Raw genomic sequence first — 12735 nt, forward strand, 5'->3', positions numbered from 1 at the left:
ATTTTTAGATTTTCAGGCTTTCTGTTGTAAACAATTGGCTATGTGATGTACCCGAATTTCAATTACATACTCCAATAGAGCTGCTACGCTTTGAAAATTATGCAGAAATTCAGTACAAAAGTTCGTAGCATCCACATTCCTCAACTCTAAATGCAGCAATATAAAATTGGCTTGAACACTCGGGAAAAAACAAGTAAATAAATAAACATAAAAATAAAAGTAATTCAGTTCTAGGATTCACTGGTTTCAGCTACTCTTCTAATCCGCTCTAGAACTATAGGAATATCCTCTTCAGTTAATGTAGTAAAACAACATCGGAACCATCCTGGTTTTATGCAGTGGCAAGCTGACCCAGGAGTTACATTGATCTTAGCAACATTCAACAGCTTCTCAAATAACTCAAGTTCCCCTTTCTCACTGTCAGATGGAATTAACCTGCTCATATCAGCCCAACAGTAAAAACCGGCACTGCTCTTTGCACACTTGATTCCTAATTGATTCATACCTGCCACAAATAAATCATACATATGCTCTATCCTCCTTTTGCTGGTCTCTATATATTCATCAACAAATTTTGTATCTTGAAGCATTGGTATTATAAGCTGCTGGGTTGGTGCAGAAATTGAAGAAAATCTAGTCAACTTTTTAGCAGCAGCTAAAACTTTTTCATTATGTGAGTATATAACCCCAACCCTAAACCCAGGAAGAGAGAGGTCTTTCGACAGGCCATATATTATATGAACCCTGTTCTTGTCATAATCCTCTGCCTCAATAATTTCAGCCACGCTCACAAACTCCTCACTCCCATACACAGACCCAGCAAATATTTCATCAGAAATAACATGTATGTTCTTCTCTTGGGCAAAATCTAAAATACTGCAGATTGTTTCCCTGGGCAGTAGATTGCCAACAGGATTTGCAGGGTTAGAAATGAGAACCCCACGCACTTTTAATCCTCGTTTTTTTGCCCGAGTGAATTCTTGGTCAAGAGCAGTGATGTTTAGAGCAAAGTTGTCTGCGCTATGACAATGGACGGGTAATAGCTCCACTCCTGGCCGCCATTTAACATCCCTATCAAAACTGCAGATTGTTTTCATCATTAACTGTTATATAAATCATAATGATAAAATCGTTTAGAAAAATTTGTTTCATCATTGACATAGTTTGACCAGATAGTGAAATTACCCAGGATAATAAGGTGTTGGAATGAGAAATGCATTTCCCTGGTCTGCTAAGCAAAAGCTTAAAATCTCAACTGCTGGAGTTGCACCAGATGTCAATACTATTTGTGATGGGTCAACCGACACAGATCCTCCCATGACCACCCTAGACATGAAATTCGCCATAGCCTACAAAGCCCAGAAAATAAATATATAAAATAAAATAAAAAGAGCAAAATAGTTAAAAATAAAATTCACACTACCAATAACAACACCACCCAAACCTCTATCCAATACCTAGTAAAAGAGCTTAAGAGCAAATACTAGTTCCACTTTAAGTTGGTATCCAAAATTTGGTGCCTACTATTATTGATAATCTAATTAAAAGCATTCAACAAGCACAAGAGAAAATACTGATTGTTGTACCAGCTTTAGGTGAATCAATCCATCAAACGGCTGGTACGAAGCAATGCCGCTAATATTCAAATTGCCACCATCAATTCCAAGTATTGAGTTGGTCACATTCTTAGAAACCCATTTCTCAATCAAATCAAAACAAAGCTGCATTAACACGGAATACCCTAAATTAGCATAAATTCACCATTTAAAGTGAAAAAAAAAATGAAAAAAAAAAAACCCACCCTGTTCTCCGATAAACCGAGCTGAATAATTCCATCTGGATTCTTTAACCTATCGTATTGATCATTCGCAACCTTTTCCAACCCTACATAATACGGCGAATCGCTCGGCTTCGCAAAGAAAGCCCCCCGAGAAGATAACTGGACCGCGCCTTTGGATGCACGGCTGGTCAAATTGGACCGCGACGACGATCCTTGGAGCTCGACGAGGTTCGACGAGGAATTGGACGGGGTCGGAGGGTTCGAGGAGGAGTTGGAAGGACGGCGTCGTTTGAGGTAGATTTGGAGGAAGTAGTAAAGAGCACAGGGAATGAGAGAGCCCAAGATGAGGCCTCCTCTACCCTGGACCACGCCTTGAAGAGGGACTACGAGCCTCATGGCTGTGGCTTCGGCGGAATTTCGGGTTCCGATTGGGTTTTTGAGTGGACTTAGGTCACGGGCGCGGGTTGACCCGACAGAATGTGGAGTCCGAGTCACTCAGCCGAATGGGGCTTGGTTGGTCGTTAGAGGAAGTGAGACCGGGTGGGGACGGGGACCGGTGAGTGGTCTGTACTCTGTAGTGCGCACCAATGTCAAGATGGTAATATCATATTTGCTATAGCAAAATTTCATTTACACCTTTCCATTTTTGTTTAATTATAATTGGATTTATATTTTTAAAAATTTATATTCAGAATAAATTTGTTATTTTTCTATTAAATTTTACAGTTAAAAATAATTAAATGTAATTATGAAAAGGATTAAAAAAAATTTATCCGATTTAGATTTAGTTGGTGGTGTGTAAAGAAAAAAATAATAATAATAATAATGCCAAACAATAAAGCAAAATCGGAAAGACTGGTTTAGTTTTTAACGCTAATTATTCTTTTTCTAATTTAAAATACACATTTAATGATGTATTTCTCAAGTGAAGACCAATATATTCTAATAAAAAGAAAAATTCAAGGTCAAACGCTGAAGTTGGTCCAGACATCCCACAATGTAGACATTATTATTATTAATTTTTTTAATAAATAATAACACTAGGAACATAAAAAAATTAGAGAAAAACTCATCCAAATTTTAAAGACGTTTCCCTTGAAACTTCCTCCTGTTGAAAGCGTCAAACAAGTAGTGCTCAAGCTAACCAAAAACAAGCACTAATTAAGACAAAAGCAAATTGGTTGGCAATGAATTACTGTGTCTAAGATTGAAGAATAAGACAAAGGCAGATTAAAGGCAGAAACAGCTGTATGCTTTCTGATCAACAAGTTACTTCAATTATCGCTAACCAAAGAAGTGAAACTGATAAGAGGCATACAAAAGGAAGTGGCAGATATCAGAGAAGAACTTGAGAGTATCTGTTCTTTCCTTAAGGATGCAGATGCAAAAGCAGCGTTAATACGAGAAGACATGGATGATGGAATCAAAACTTGGCTAAAACAAGTAAGGGAATCCGCATATCATATAGAAGATGTCATCGATATATACATGCTTCGTGTCGGTCAGCCTCGTCTACAGCACCATGGATACATTGGTTTTCTCCAAAAGGTAGCTTTCTTGGTCACCAAAATCAAGCCACGGCATGAGATTGCCTCCAAGATTCGAAGTATCAAACTTTCAATCATTGAAATAAAGGCAAGGAGTGAAAGATATGGGTTTAATTCCTATGAACGAGGGCCAAGCAATTACGGCAAGGATTTTACATGGCATGACCCTCGAGCTGCTGCCCTTTTCATCGAAGAAGATGAAGTTGTCGGTATTGAATCTGCTAGAGATGAGTTGATTGGTTGGCTGGTAGAGAAAGCAACCAAGCGCTCTGTAGTTTCTGTGGTGGGCATGGGAGGACTTGGTAAGACTACTCTGGCCAAAAAAGTGTTCGATAGTCAAAAGGTCAAGGCACATTTCGATTGTTATGCTTGGATCTCGGTGTCTCAATCATACAAGATTGAAGATCTACTAAGGATGATGATTAAACAATTCTGTAAAGCAGGAAAGGAGTATACACCCGAGAGAATTGACACAATGGATGGGAACTTGCTGCTGAGCAAATCCAGAGAGTATTTACAGCAGAAAAGGTATGTGGTTGTTTTTGATGATGTTTGGCAAGTAAATTTTTGGGGGCTTGTAGAGCATGCTTTACCAAATAACAGCAAAGGTGGGAGGGTGATTATCACCACAAGAAATCAAGATGTAGCTTATTTTTGCAAAAAATCTTCTTTTGTTCATGTTCACCACCTAAAACCTCTATCTGAAGAAAAGGCTTGGGAGCTTTTTTGTAGCAAGGCTTTCCAGTTTGACGATGGAGGCACTTGTCCTCCAGAGTTGGAAAAATTGTCTCTTGAAATTGTTAAAAGATGCAGAGGATTGCCTCTAGCCCTTGTATCTGTTACGGAATTGGGAGAAAAACAAATAGCAACGGAAACAAAGAAAACGAAGAACAAACACAAAATTAACGTGGAAACCCTTGATGGGAAAAACCACGGGCAGGGAGAACAAATCCAATATCGAAAGATTGGTACAAAAGGTGAGCCTGACTGCGCGATACCTTCTAACCCTAATTACAGCCGAAAACTAAATATATATATAGTACAGAGCCCCAAATTTTTCTCCAAAATTTAGTTTCACCAAATGGGTCGCACCGCGAGCTTTTCGGGTCGGGTCAATAAGAATTCGGGTCACAAACTCTAACAATCTCCACCTTGACACGAATTCCATATAAGGAATGAAAAACATACAAAACTCCAATCTTCGATAAAAGTTGCCATCCTCTTCCACAAAAGTCCCTAAAAGGCAAAGCTCAACAACAAACACCAACCAAGTCCAAGCAATGCTCAAACTTGGCTACTGGAAGTGCCTTGGTCATCATGTCAGCAGGATTATCATGAGTACTCACCTTGCTGACAACAATATCTCCACGAGCAATAACATCACGTACAAAATGATACCGAACATCTATATGTTTTGTCCTCTCGTGAAACATCTGATCCTTAGTGAGATAGATAGCACTCTGACTATCACAATTGATGACCGTACTCTCCTGCTCAGAGCTCAACTCACCTATCAACGCCCTTAACCAAATAGCTTCTTTCACCGCTTCAGCTATAGCCATATATTCAGCTTCTGTAGTTGATAGTGCAACTGTTGCTTGCAAAACAGACTTCCAACTGATAGAAGTATCTCCAAGAGTAAATACATAACCAGTAGTGGACCTCCTTCTATCAAGGTCCCCAGCAAAATCTGCATCAACATATCCACGTACACCCTCCTTACTTCCACCAAACTCTAAACAAGTGTTAGTAGTGCCTCTCAAGTACCTTAGAATCCATTTGACAGCTTGCCAGTGTTGTTTTCCAGGATTAACCATATACCGGCTCACAACACTAACAGCATGTGCAATGTCAAGACGGGTACACACCATAGCATACATCAAACTACCAACAGCACTAGAATAAGGAACATGTGACATATACTCAATATCTCTATCCGACTGTGGTGACATATCAGCAGACAATCTAAAATGAGTAGCTAATGGAGTACTTACAGGTTTAGCGTTCTTCATTCCAAAACGCTCCAGAACTTTCTCAACAAAAGATCTTTGAGTCAAGAAAAGTTTACCTGCAGATCTATCTCTCTCAATCTCCATACCAAGAATCTTCTTTGCCGCTCCCAAATCTTTCATCTCAAATTCACCACTCAATTCTGCTTTCAATCTGTTGATATCGGATTTCTTCTTGGCCACTATCAGCATATCATCAACATAAAGCAACAAATAGATAAATGAGCCATCTTCCAACTTCCTAAAATACACACAGCTATCATATTGGCTTCTAGAATAGCCATGGCTAAACATAAACCCATCAAACCGCTTGTACCACTGACGAGGGGATTGCTTCAAACCATACAAGGACCTTTTCAACAAACACACATGATCCTCTTTTCCTTCAACCTCGAAACCTTCGGGTTGCTGCATATAAATTGTCTCCTCAAGCTCACCATGCAAGAAAGCGGTCTTCACATCTAGTTGCTCCAACTCTAAATCATGCATAGCAACTAGCGCTAACAAAGCACGAATAGAAGTATGTTTAACGACAGGGGAAAATATATCATTAAAATCAACTCCTGTACCTGTGAATACCCCTTCGCTACTAAACGTGCTTTGTACCTCGCATCTTCAACACCAAGGATGCCTTCTTTCTTTTTGTAGACCCACTTGCATCCCACAATCTTCTTACCCTCTAGAGGTAATGCTAACTCCCAAGTGTGGTTCTTATGAAGCGACTCCACCTCTTCCTGCATAGCAATTAACCACTTTGCAGAATCCTCACATGAAATGGCTTCATGATAGTTGCAAGGATCACTGGGACTCTCGATCTCCTGTGCTGCAACACAAGCAAAAGTGACATAGTCTGCTAAACTAGAGGGCTTCTTGATCTCCCTGCGAGGTCTATCCTTGGCAATCGAATGCTCCTGCACCTCCTCAATTCTCTCTTCTTCCACATGAGTGGGTGTCTCAAATGGGCCTGAAACTGAACCATTCTGTGAAGTACTTACTTCCTCCACCCTAAACTCCACCTGCTTTGGCATACTGTCTGAAACAACGAGCTCCTTTTTCGGATGCAGCATTGCCATCTCATCAAACACAACATCCCTGCTAATCACAACCTTAGATGACTTTGGATCAGGAAGCCAAACTCTGTATCCTTTTACACCCTGCGGGTAACCAAGAAATATGCCCTTCTTCGATCTAGGCTCAAGCTTACCATCATTAACATGAACATAGGCAGGGCATCCAAACACCTTCAAATCTAAATAATTAGCAGGTTTTCCAGACCATACCTCTTCAGGAGTCTTGCAATCGATTGCTGCCGATGGAGAACGATTCACCAAGTAGCAAGCTGTAGCAGCTGCTTCTGCCCAAAAGTCCTGTGCTAACCCAGAATTCGACAGCATGCATCGGACTTTCTCCATAAGAGTTCTGTTCATCCGCTCAGCCACACCATTTTGCTGCGGAGTTCCTCTAACTGTGAGATGTCTAACGATCCCTTCGTTTCTACAAAACTCATTGAAAACACCATCACAGAACTCCAATCCATTATCTGTACGAAGGCGCTTCACCCTTCTTTCCGTCTGCTTCTCTACCAAAGCTTTCCATTGCTTGAAGATAGCAAATACGTCATTCTTGTGCTTCAAAAAATATACCCAGACCTTCCTGGAGAAATCATCAATGAAGGTCAACATATATCTGCCACCACCCTTAGAAGCAGTACGTGCGGGTCCCCAAAGATCTGAATGAATATAGTCTAGAGTACCTTTGGTTTTGTGAATTCCAGTACTGAAGCTAACTCTCTTCTGCTTCCCAAACACACAATGTTCACAAAACTCCAACTTCGAGATACTCCGATCACCAAGCAAACTCCGTTTGCTCAACATCGCCAAACCTTTCTCACTCATATGGCCCAATCTCATATGCCACAAACGAGTAACATCCGAATCTGACATGGACACTGAAACAGCAGCCGACCCCATTACCACAGAACCCTGTAGCCTGTATAATGTACCAACCAGGCTAGCTTTCATCACCACCAAAGCACCCTTCAGAACCCTCAAAACTCCACCTCCACCAGCAAAAGAACAACCAGACTTGTCCAAAGCAGATAAAGAAATTAAATTTTTAGACATATCTGGAACGTGACGTACCTCAGATAGTGTTCTAATAATTCCATCATGCATCTTCACCCTTACAGTTCCAATGCCAATGACACAGCAAGGATGATCATCTCCCATCAGCACAACACCTTTATCCACCGGAACATAAGAAGAGAACCAATCCCTATGGAGACAGATGTGAAACGAACAGGCTGAATCCAAAATCCATCCCTGCTTGCCCGAACTATCCTCAGTCACTGAATAAACATCTCCATCTTCAATTTCCTCATGTGCGACACTGGCTTCGGCATGTTCCTTACTCTTTTCATTATTTTTATTCTGAAGCTTACGACATTCAGTTTTGATGTGCCCCTTTTTCTTACAGTAGTGACAAATAAGGTTTCTGAACCTTGACTTCGATCTTGGCCGACTACCACCATTGTTATTTTGATCTCTAGATGATGTTCTACCTCTAACAATCAAACCCTCTCCTCCGGAACTCCCAAAATTATTGTTATCCGAACTGCTGGTCAACTCCTTATCAAACAACTCCTTAGAATATAAAGAAGCTTTCACATCCTCCAATTTTAGGGTTTTATTACTGTAAATCAAAGTCTCCCTAAAATTTTTATACGATGGAGGTAAGGAACGCAGTAGCATTAGGGCCTGATCTTCATCATCATATTTAATGTCCATGTTTGCCAGATCCAACAAAATAGTAGAGAAATCATCTATGTGTGTTTTAATAGATGTACCTTCAACCATAGAAAGGGTGTATAGACGGTGCTTCGCAATCAGTTTTGTTGTGAGATTCTTTGTGATGTACAAAGATTCCAACTTGTCCCATAAGTCCTTTGTTGTCTTCTGATCAAGGACCTCCCTCAAAACTTCATTGGACAAGCATAGCTGAATGGTGGATAGGGCACGCTCATCAACCTCGGCTTTCTTTTCGGCATCCCACGAAGACGGCATCTGCTCCTTGCCAACCAACGCCTTGTGTAAACCGTTCTGTGTCAAAATCGCCTTCATCTTGACTTGCCACATGGAGAAACTCATGTTGCGCTCAAATTTCTCAATGTTGAACTTTGTTGCCATGATCGAAAGAAAAAAAAATTCCCAAATAGATCGATGCGGCTCTGATACCACTTGTTACGGAATTGGGAGAAAAACAAATAGCAACGGAAACAAAGAAAACGAAGAACAAACACAAAATTAACGTGGAAACCCTTGATGGGAAAAACCACGGGCAGGGAGAACAAATCCAATATTGAAAGATTGGTACAAAAGGTGAGCCTGACTGCGCGATACCTTCTAACCCTAATTACAGCCGAAAAATAAATATATATATAGTACAGAGCCCCAAATTTTTCTCCAAAATTTAGTTTCACCAAATGGGTCGCACCGCGAGCTTTTCGGGTCGGGTCAATAAGAATTCGGGTCACAAACTCTAACAGTATCAATTGCTGGTCTTCTGTCAACCAAAGACAAGGTCATATCTGAATGGCGAAAGTTGCATAATAGTCTAAGATCGGAGTTGGAAAAAAACCCCCATCTTACTAGCATCACAAGAATTCTCTCTCTCAGTTACCATGATCTGCCTTACTATCTCAAATCCTGTTTCTTGTACTTTGGCATATTTCCGGAGGATTATTCTGTTAGTTGCGTAAGATTAGTTCGGCTTTGGATAGCTGAAGGCTTTATAAAACCGAGGGAAGGCACGACAATGGAAGAAGTTGCAGAGGAATACTTGACTGAGCTAATACATAGAAGCCTAATTCAAGTGCCACAAGTCAACATTGATGGAAAAGCTAGAAGCTGTCAAATCCATGATCTGTGGCGCGAGATTATCCTTCAAAAGATGGTGGATTTAAATTTTTGTCATGTTTTTTCAGCATTCGAAGCGCCTCCTAAACAAATAACTCGACGTTTATCGATAGATAAAACTTTGTATGAGGCTTCCGAGAGCATTGAATTTCCTCATGTACGTTCCATTTTCATTTTCAACCAAGAAGAAATGCCCAAGTCTTTTGTCTCCACATTCACTAAAAAATTCAAGCTTTTGAAAGTATTGGACTTCACAGATGCTCCACTTGATCACCTTCCCAATTATGTGGGGAATTTATTTCATTTAAGGTATTTAAGCTTGAGAAATACAAAAGTAAAATGGCTTCCAAAATCAATTGTTAGGCTGCAATATCTAGAGACTCTGGATCTAAAACAATCCCTGGTTTTTGAGATACCAGTTGAAGTCAATAAGCACCTCAAATTGCGCAATTTGTTAGCATGCTTCTGTAACTATGAAATCAGATTCTGTATGAGTTCTGAACGTGGAGTAAAAATCAAGGAAGGGATTGAATGTTTAACATCTTTGCAAAAGCTGTACCATGTGGAGGTAAATCATGGAGGAGTCCAATTAATCGAAGAGTTGGGAAAGTTGAAGCAGCTGAAGAAGTTAGGCCTAAAAAACTTGACAACTGAAAACTGCAGCACTTTATGCGCTTCTATAGAGAAGATGAAAAAGCTTGAATCTCTGGAAATTTGTTCAACAAGTGAAGATGAAACCCTTGATCTACAACATATTTCAACTCCACCTGAATTTCTTCGTCATCTCTACTTGAAAGGTCATTTAGAGAAGTTGCCAGATTGGATCATAAAGCTTCAACATTTAGTTAAGTTAAGGATTTTCTGGGCAGGTTTAAGACAGGAGCCACTGGGAGCTCTGAAAAATCTACAAAGTCTATTGGAGCTTGGGATTTCATACAAGGCGTACCATGCTGAGAAGCTGCATTTTGAAGCAGGAGGATTTCAGAAACTCAAATTGCTGAAATTCACAAAATTGGCGGGTTTGAATTCTTTGATTATAGACGAGGGAGCTTTGCCTCTTCTTGAAGAACTACAAATTAGTTCTTGCTTGCAACTCAAGGAAGTGCCCTTTGGTATACGACACCTCCGAAATATTAAAGTTGTTCGATTTGTGGACATGCCAAACGAATTGAGACTTGGTGTGGATCCAAGCACAGGCCACCATTATTGGAAACTTGAGCATGTTCCTACTGTCCTTTTTAGTTTCAAGGCTGGACCAAGGTCTGGTGTCTATGACACTTATACACTGCATGAACTTTGTAGCTGACTCTTGGAGTGGACAGCCACAGTGCTGCAAAGCTTCAAAAAGAACAAAAGGTGATAGAATGTTGTAACGCAATATTATTAGTTATTGTGTATATATATATATATATATATATGCATCCTGTGTTGTAATTTGTATCAGCATATTTGTATGTATCAGATAGTAAGGAGTAGTACTTATTTTCATAACGACTTATCTTGTAACGTGTATTTAATCACTGGTTTTTCTCATTATTAATATTAGAAGTTTTTCCCATTTATTTGCAACTTTATGAAAGGGAGCCTCCACTTCTTTGTAGGACAATAAATAGCAACTTAGATTGGTGCTTCTTTTAACGGTGCCTGTTCCAATAAAAGAAAAAGTCTATGTTCTCCTTTTCTCTATAGGAGAAAGCTCGCGAGGCTAACTGGGTCGTTTTTGGAAACATATATAGAATGGTTTTGGTGGTGAAATTTTCTTACACAACCCTTGGATCTAAGTAGTCAATGGTGGCTGGAGGAACAGCTCGAGCTTTCCTTTATTTCACCACGTTACAAAGATAAGTACTTTTACTGGCTGGATTTTGTCTTCTTATACACAAATTCTTTATGAGCAGAACAAAAGTATACTAAACTGTAGTGCATTAATGTGTGCTTGCTACTTTGTAGAGAAGATGAAGCAGCCTGAATGTCTGAAATTATGTTCAGCGCAATGAAATGGTTGATCTTTCTTCCATCTATTTCAACTCCACCAGACTTTCATCATCGTCTTCAGTCGATGGGACATTTTTAAAGAAATTGCAAGATTGGATACTAAAGTTTCAACATCTATAGCATGTTAAACAATTTTTTTGTGGGGCAGGAGACAGTAACCATTTGGAGCTCTCAATAGTGCAAAAAATTTAATGGAAAATTGGGATATCATACAAAGGCATATAGTTTAACTCTTTAAATCTGTCATAGAATTGAGCATAAAAGTCTATTTAATGGAAAATACATCTCATGCTAACTTTTTAATAAATAAGTCAATAGTAAATACTAACTTTTTTTTTTTTTTTTTTTTTTTTGGTAATTAGTTTATACTGTGTCTCAATGAAAGGGAAAGGAAAAAGAGTGACAGGAACAATAATAAGTTCATGATGACCACGATTACAAACTTTTTAACATCATCACAAATAAAACATATGACCAATTTTTACAAGTGAAGGATAATAATTATAATTATTCTTACTTGTGTTTTTTTTTGTTTTTTTTTCCTAATAGCTTCTTTTTTCTTATTTTTTCTGCACTATGTCTAATAGGTTTAAATTTTTAAAAGATTTCAAATTATTTATTCAAAATTTTAATCCAAAAAATTAAAAGGGTACTTTACACAAGTCAATTTCATTTGAATCATTTTATTATTATTTAAAAAAAAAAAATCTTGTCATTGCCAATTGGCTATTGCCATACAGATTCGTAGAATTTGAATTGCAGGAGCGTGCACCCTTCACTTCCTAATGCAAATGGACAAAACTCTTCTTTAGACAGGAACAAGAAAATGGGTTTCAAAAGGAATCGGTTGGATATCAGAAACTTGGTAAACAGCCCGAAATGCAGAACTTGGGTACTTATGGACAAAAACATCTTTAAAAAGTAGCTTGTTTATATCTCGAACAAACCAATTGTCTTTATCTCCCTATTCACTCTAAACTTTTTGATTTTTTTCTTTTTTTTTTCATTGGGTGAATCTCTCAAACAAATTAGGTATTTGAATTTGGCATCTTCTTATTATGGTAAGCGACAAGCACAAAACAATCTGTTACAAAATTCCCCACATTAATAAGATTAGCCTCAAATTTTTAGTAAAATTATTTTGGTAAATGAGGAACAAAAGGTTCTTCCAAAGGATGGTAGAAGAATTTTGTGAAGTTATATAATTTCAAAATTCGAAAATCTCATATGATTAGATTAGATTAGATAAGAAGGAACAATAAAAGCCTAATATAGTATCCCGATTGATATTTCAACCAAAAAAGTAAATCATAATTGGTATTAGTGGAATTAAATAAAAGGAAACAAAATGTTAGGTAAGTTTTCACATCGATGGTTTTTGGTTCAGAAATAATATACACTAAACAATTAGTATTATGCTAAAATTAAAAAATTGAGAATTAGCAATTAACTTTTCCTAGTGTGCAAAAAAACTAAATTATTTTTATCAA

General features: G+C 38.5%; 2 protein-coding genes across 2 annotated transcripts; one reads left to right on the forward strand and one right to left on the reverse strand.

The window, feature by feature from the left end:
- Nucleotides 1–182: 182 nt before the first annotated feature.
- On the reverse strand, nt 183–2349 carry LOC107414271 (probable aminotransferase ACS12). Its single transcript, XM_016022383.4, has 4 exons — nt 1802–2349; nt 1587–1721; nt 1186–1349; nt 183–1080 (listed from the first exon to the last, which is right to left on the reverse strand). Exons 1-4 carry the CDS (start codon nt 2174–2176, stop codon nt 231–233), a joined length of 1524 nt encoding a protein of 507 aa, XP_015877869.3. The 5' UTR covers nt 2177–2349; the 3' UTR covers nt 183–230.
- Nucleotides 2175–11047, forward strand: LOC107414247 (disease resistance protein RPM1-like). The gene is made up of 4 exons (XM_060819869.1): nt 2175–2343; nt 3000–4357; nt 5114–5120; nt 8881–11047. The coding sequence occupies exons 1-4, from the start codon at nt 2175–2177 to the stop codon at nt 10554–10556; spliced, it is 3210 nt and encodes a 1069-aa protein (XP_060675852.1). The 3' UTR covers nt 10557–11047.
- Nucleotides 11048–12735: the final 1688 nt, after the last annotated feature.

Source organism: Ziziphus jujuba, chromosome 8 (genome assembly GCF_031755915.1).
Source record: "Ziziphus jujuba cultivar Dongzao chromosome 8, ASM3175591v1".
NCBI classification, from domain to species: domain Eukaryota; kingdom Viridiplantae; phylum Streptophyta; class Magnoliopsida; order Rosales; family Rhamnaceae; genus Ziziphus; species Ziziphus jujuba.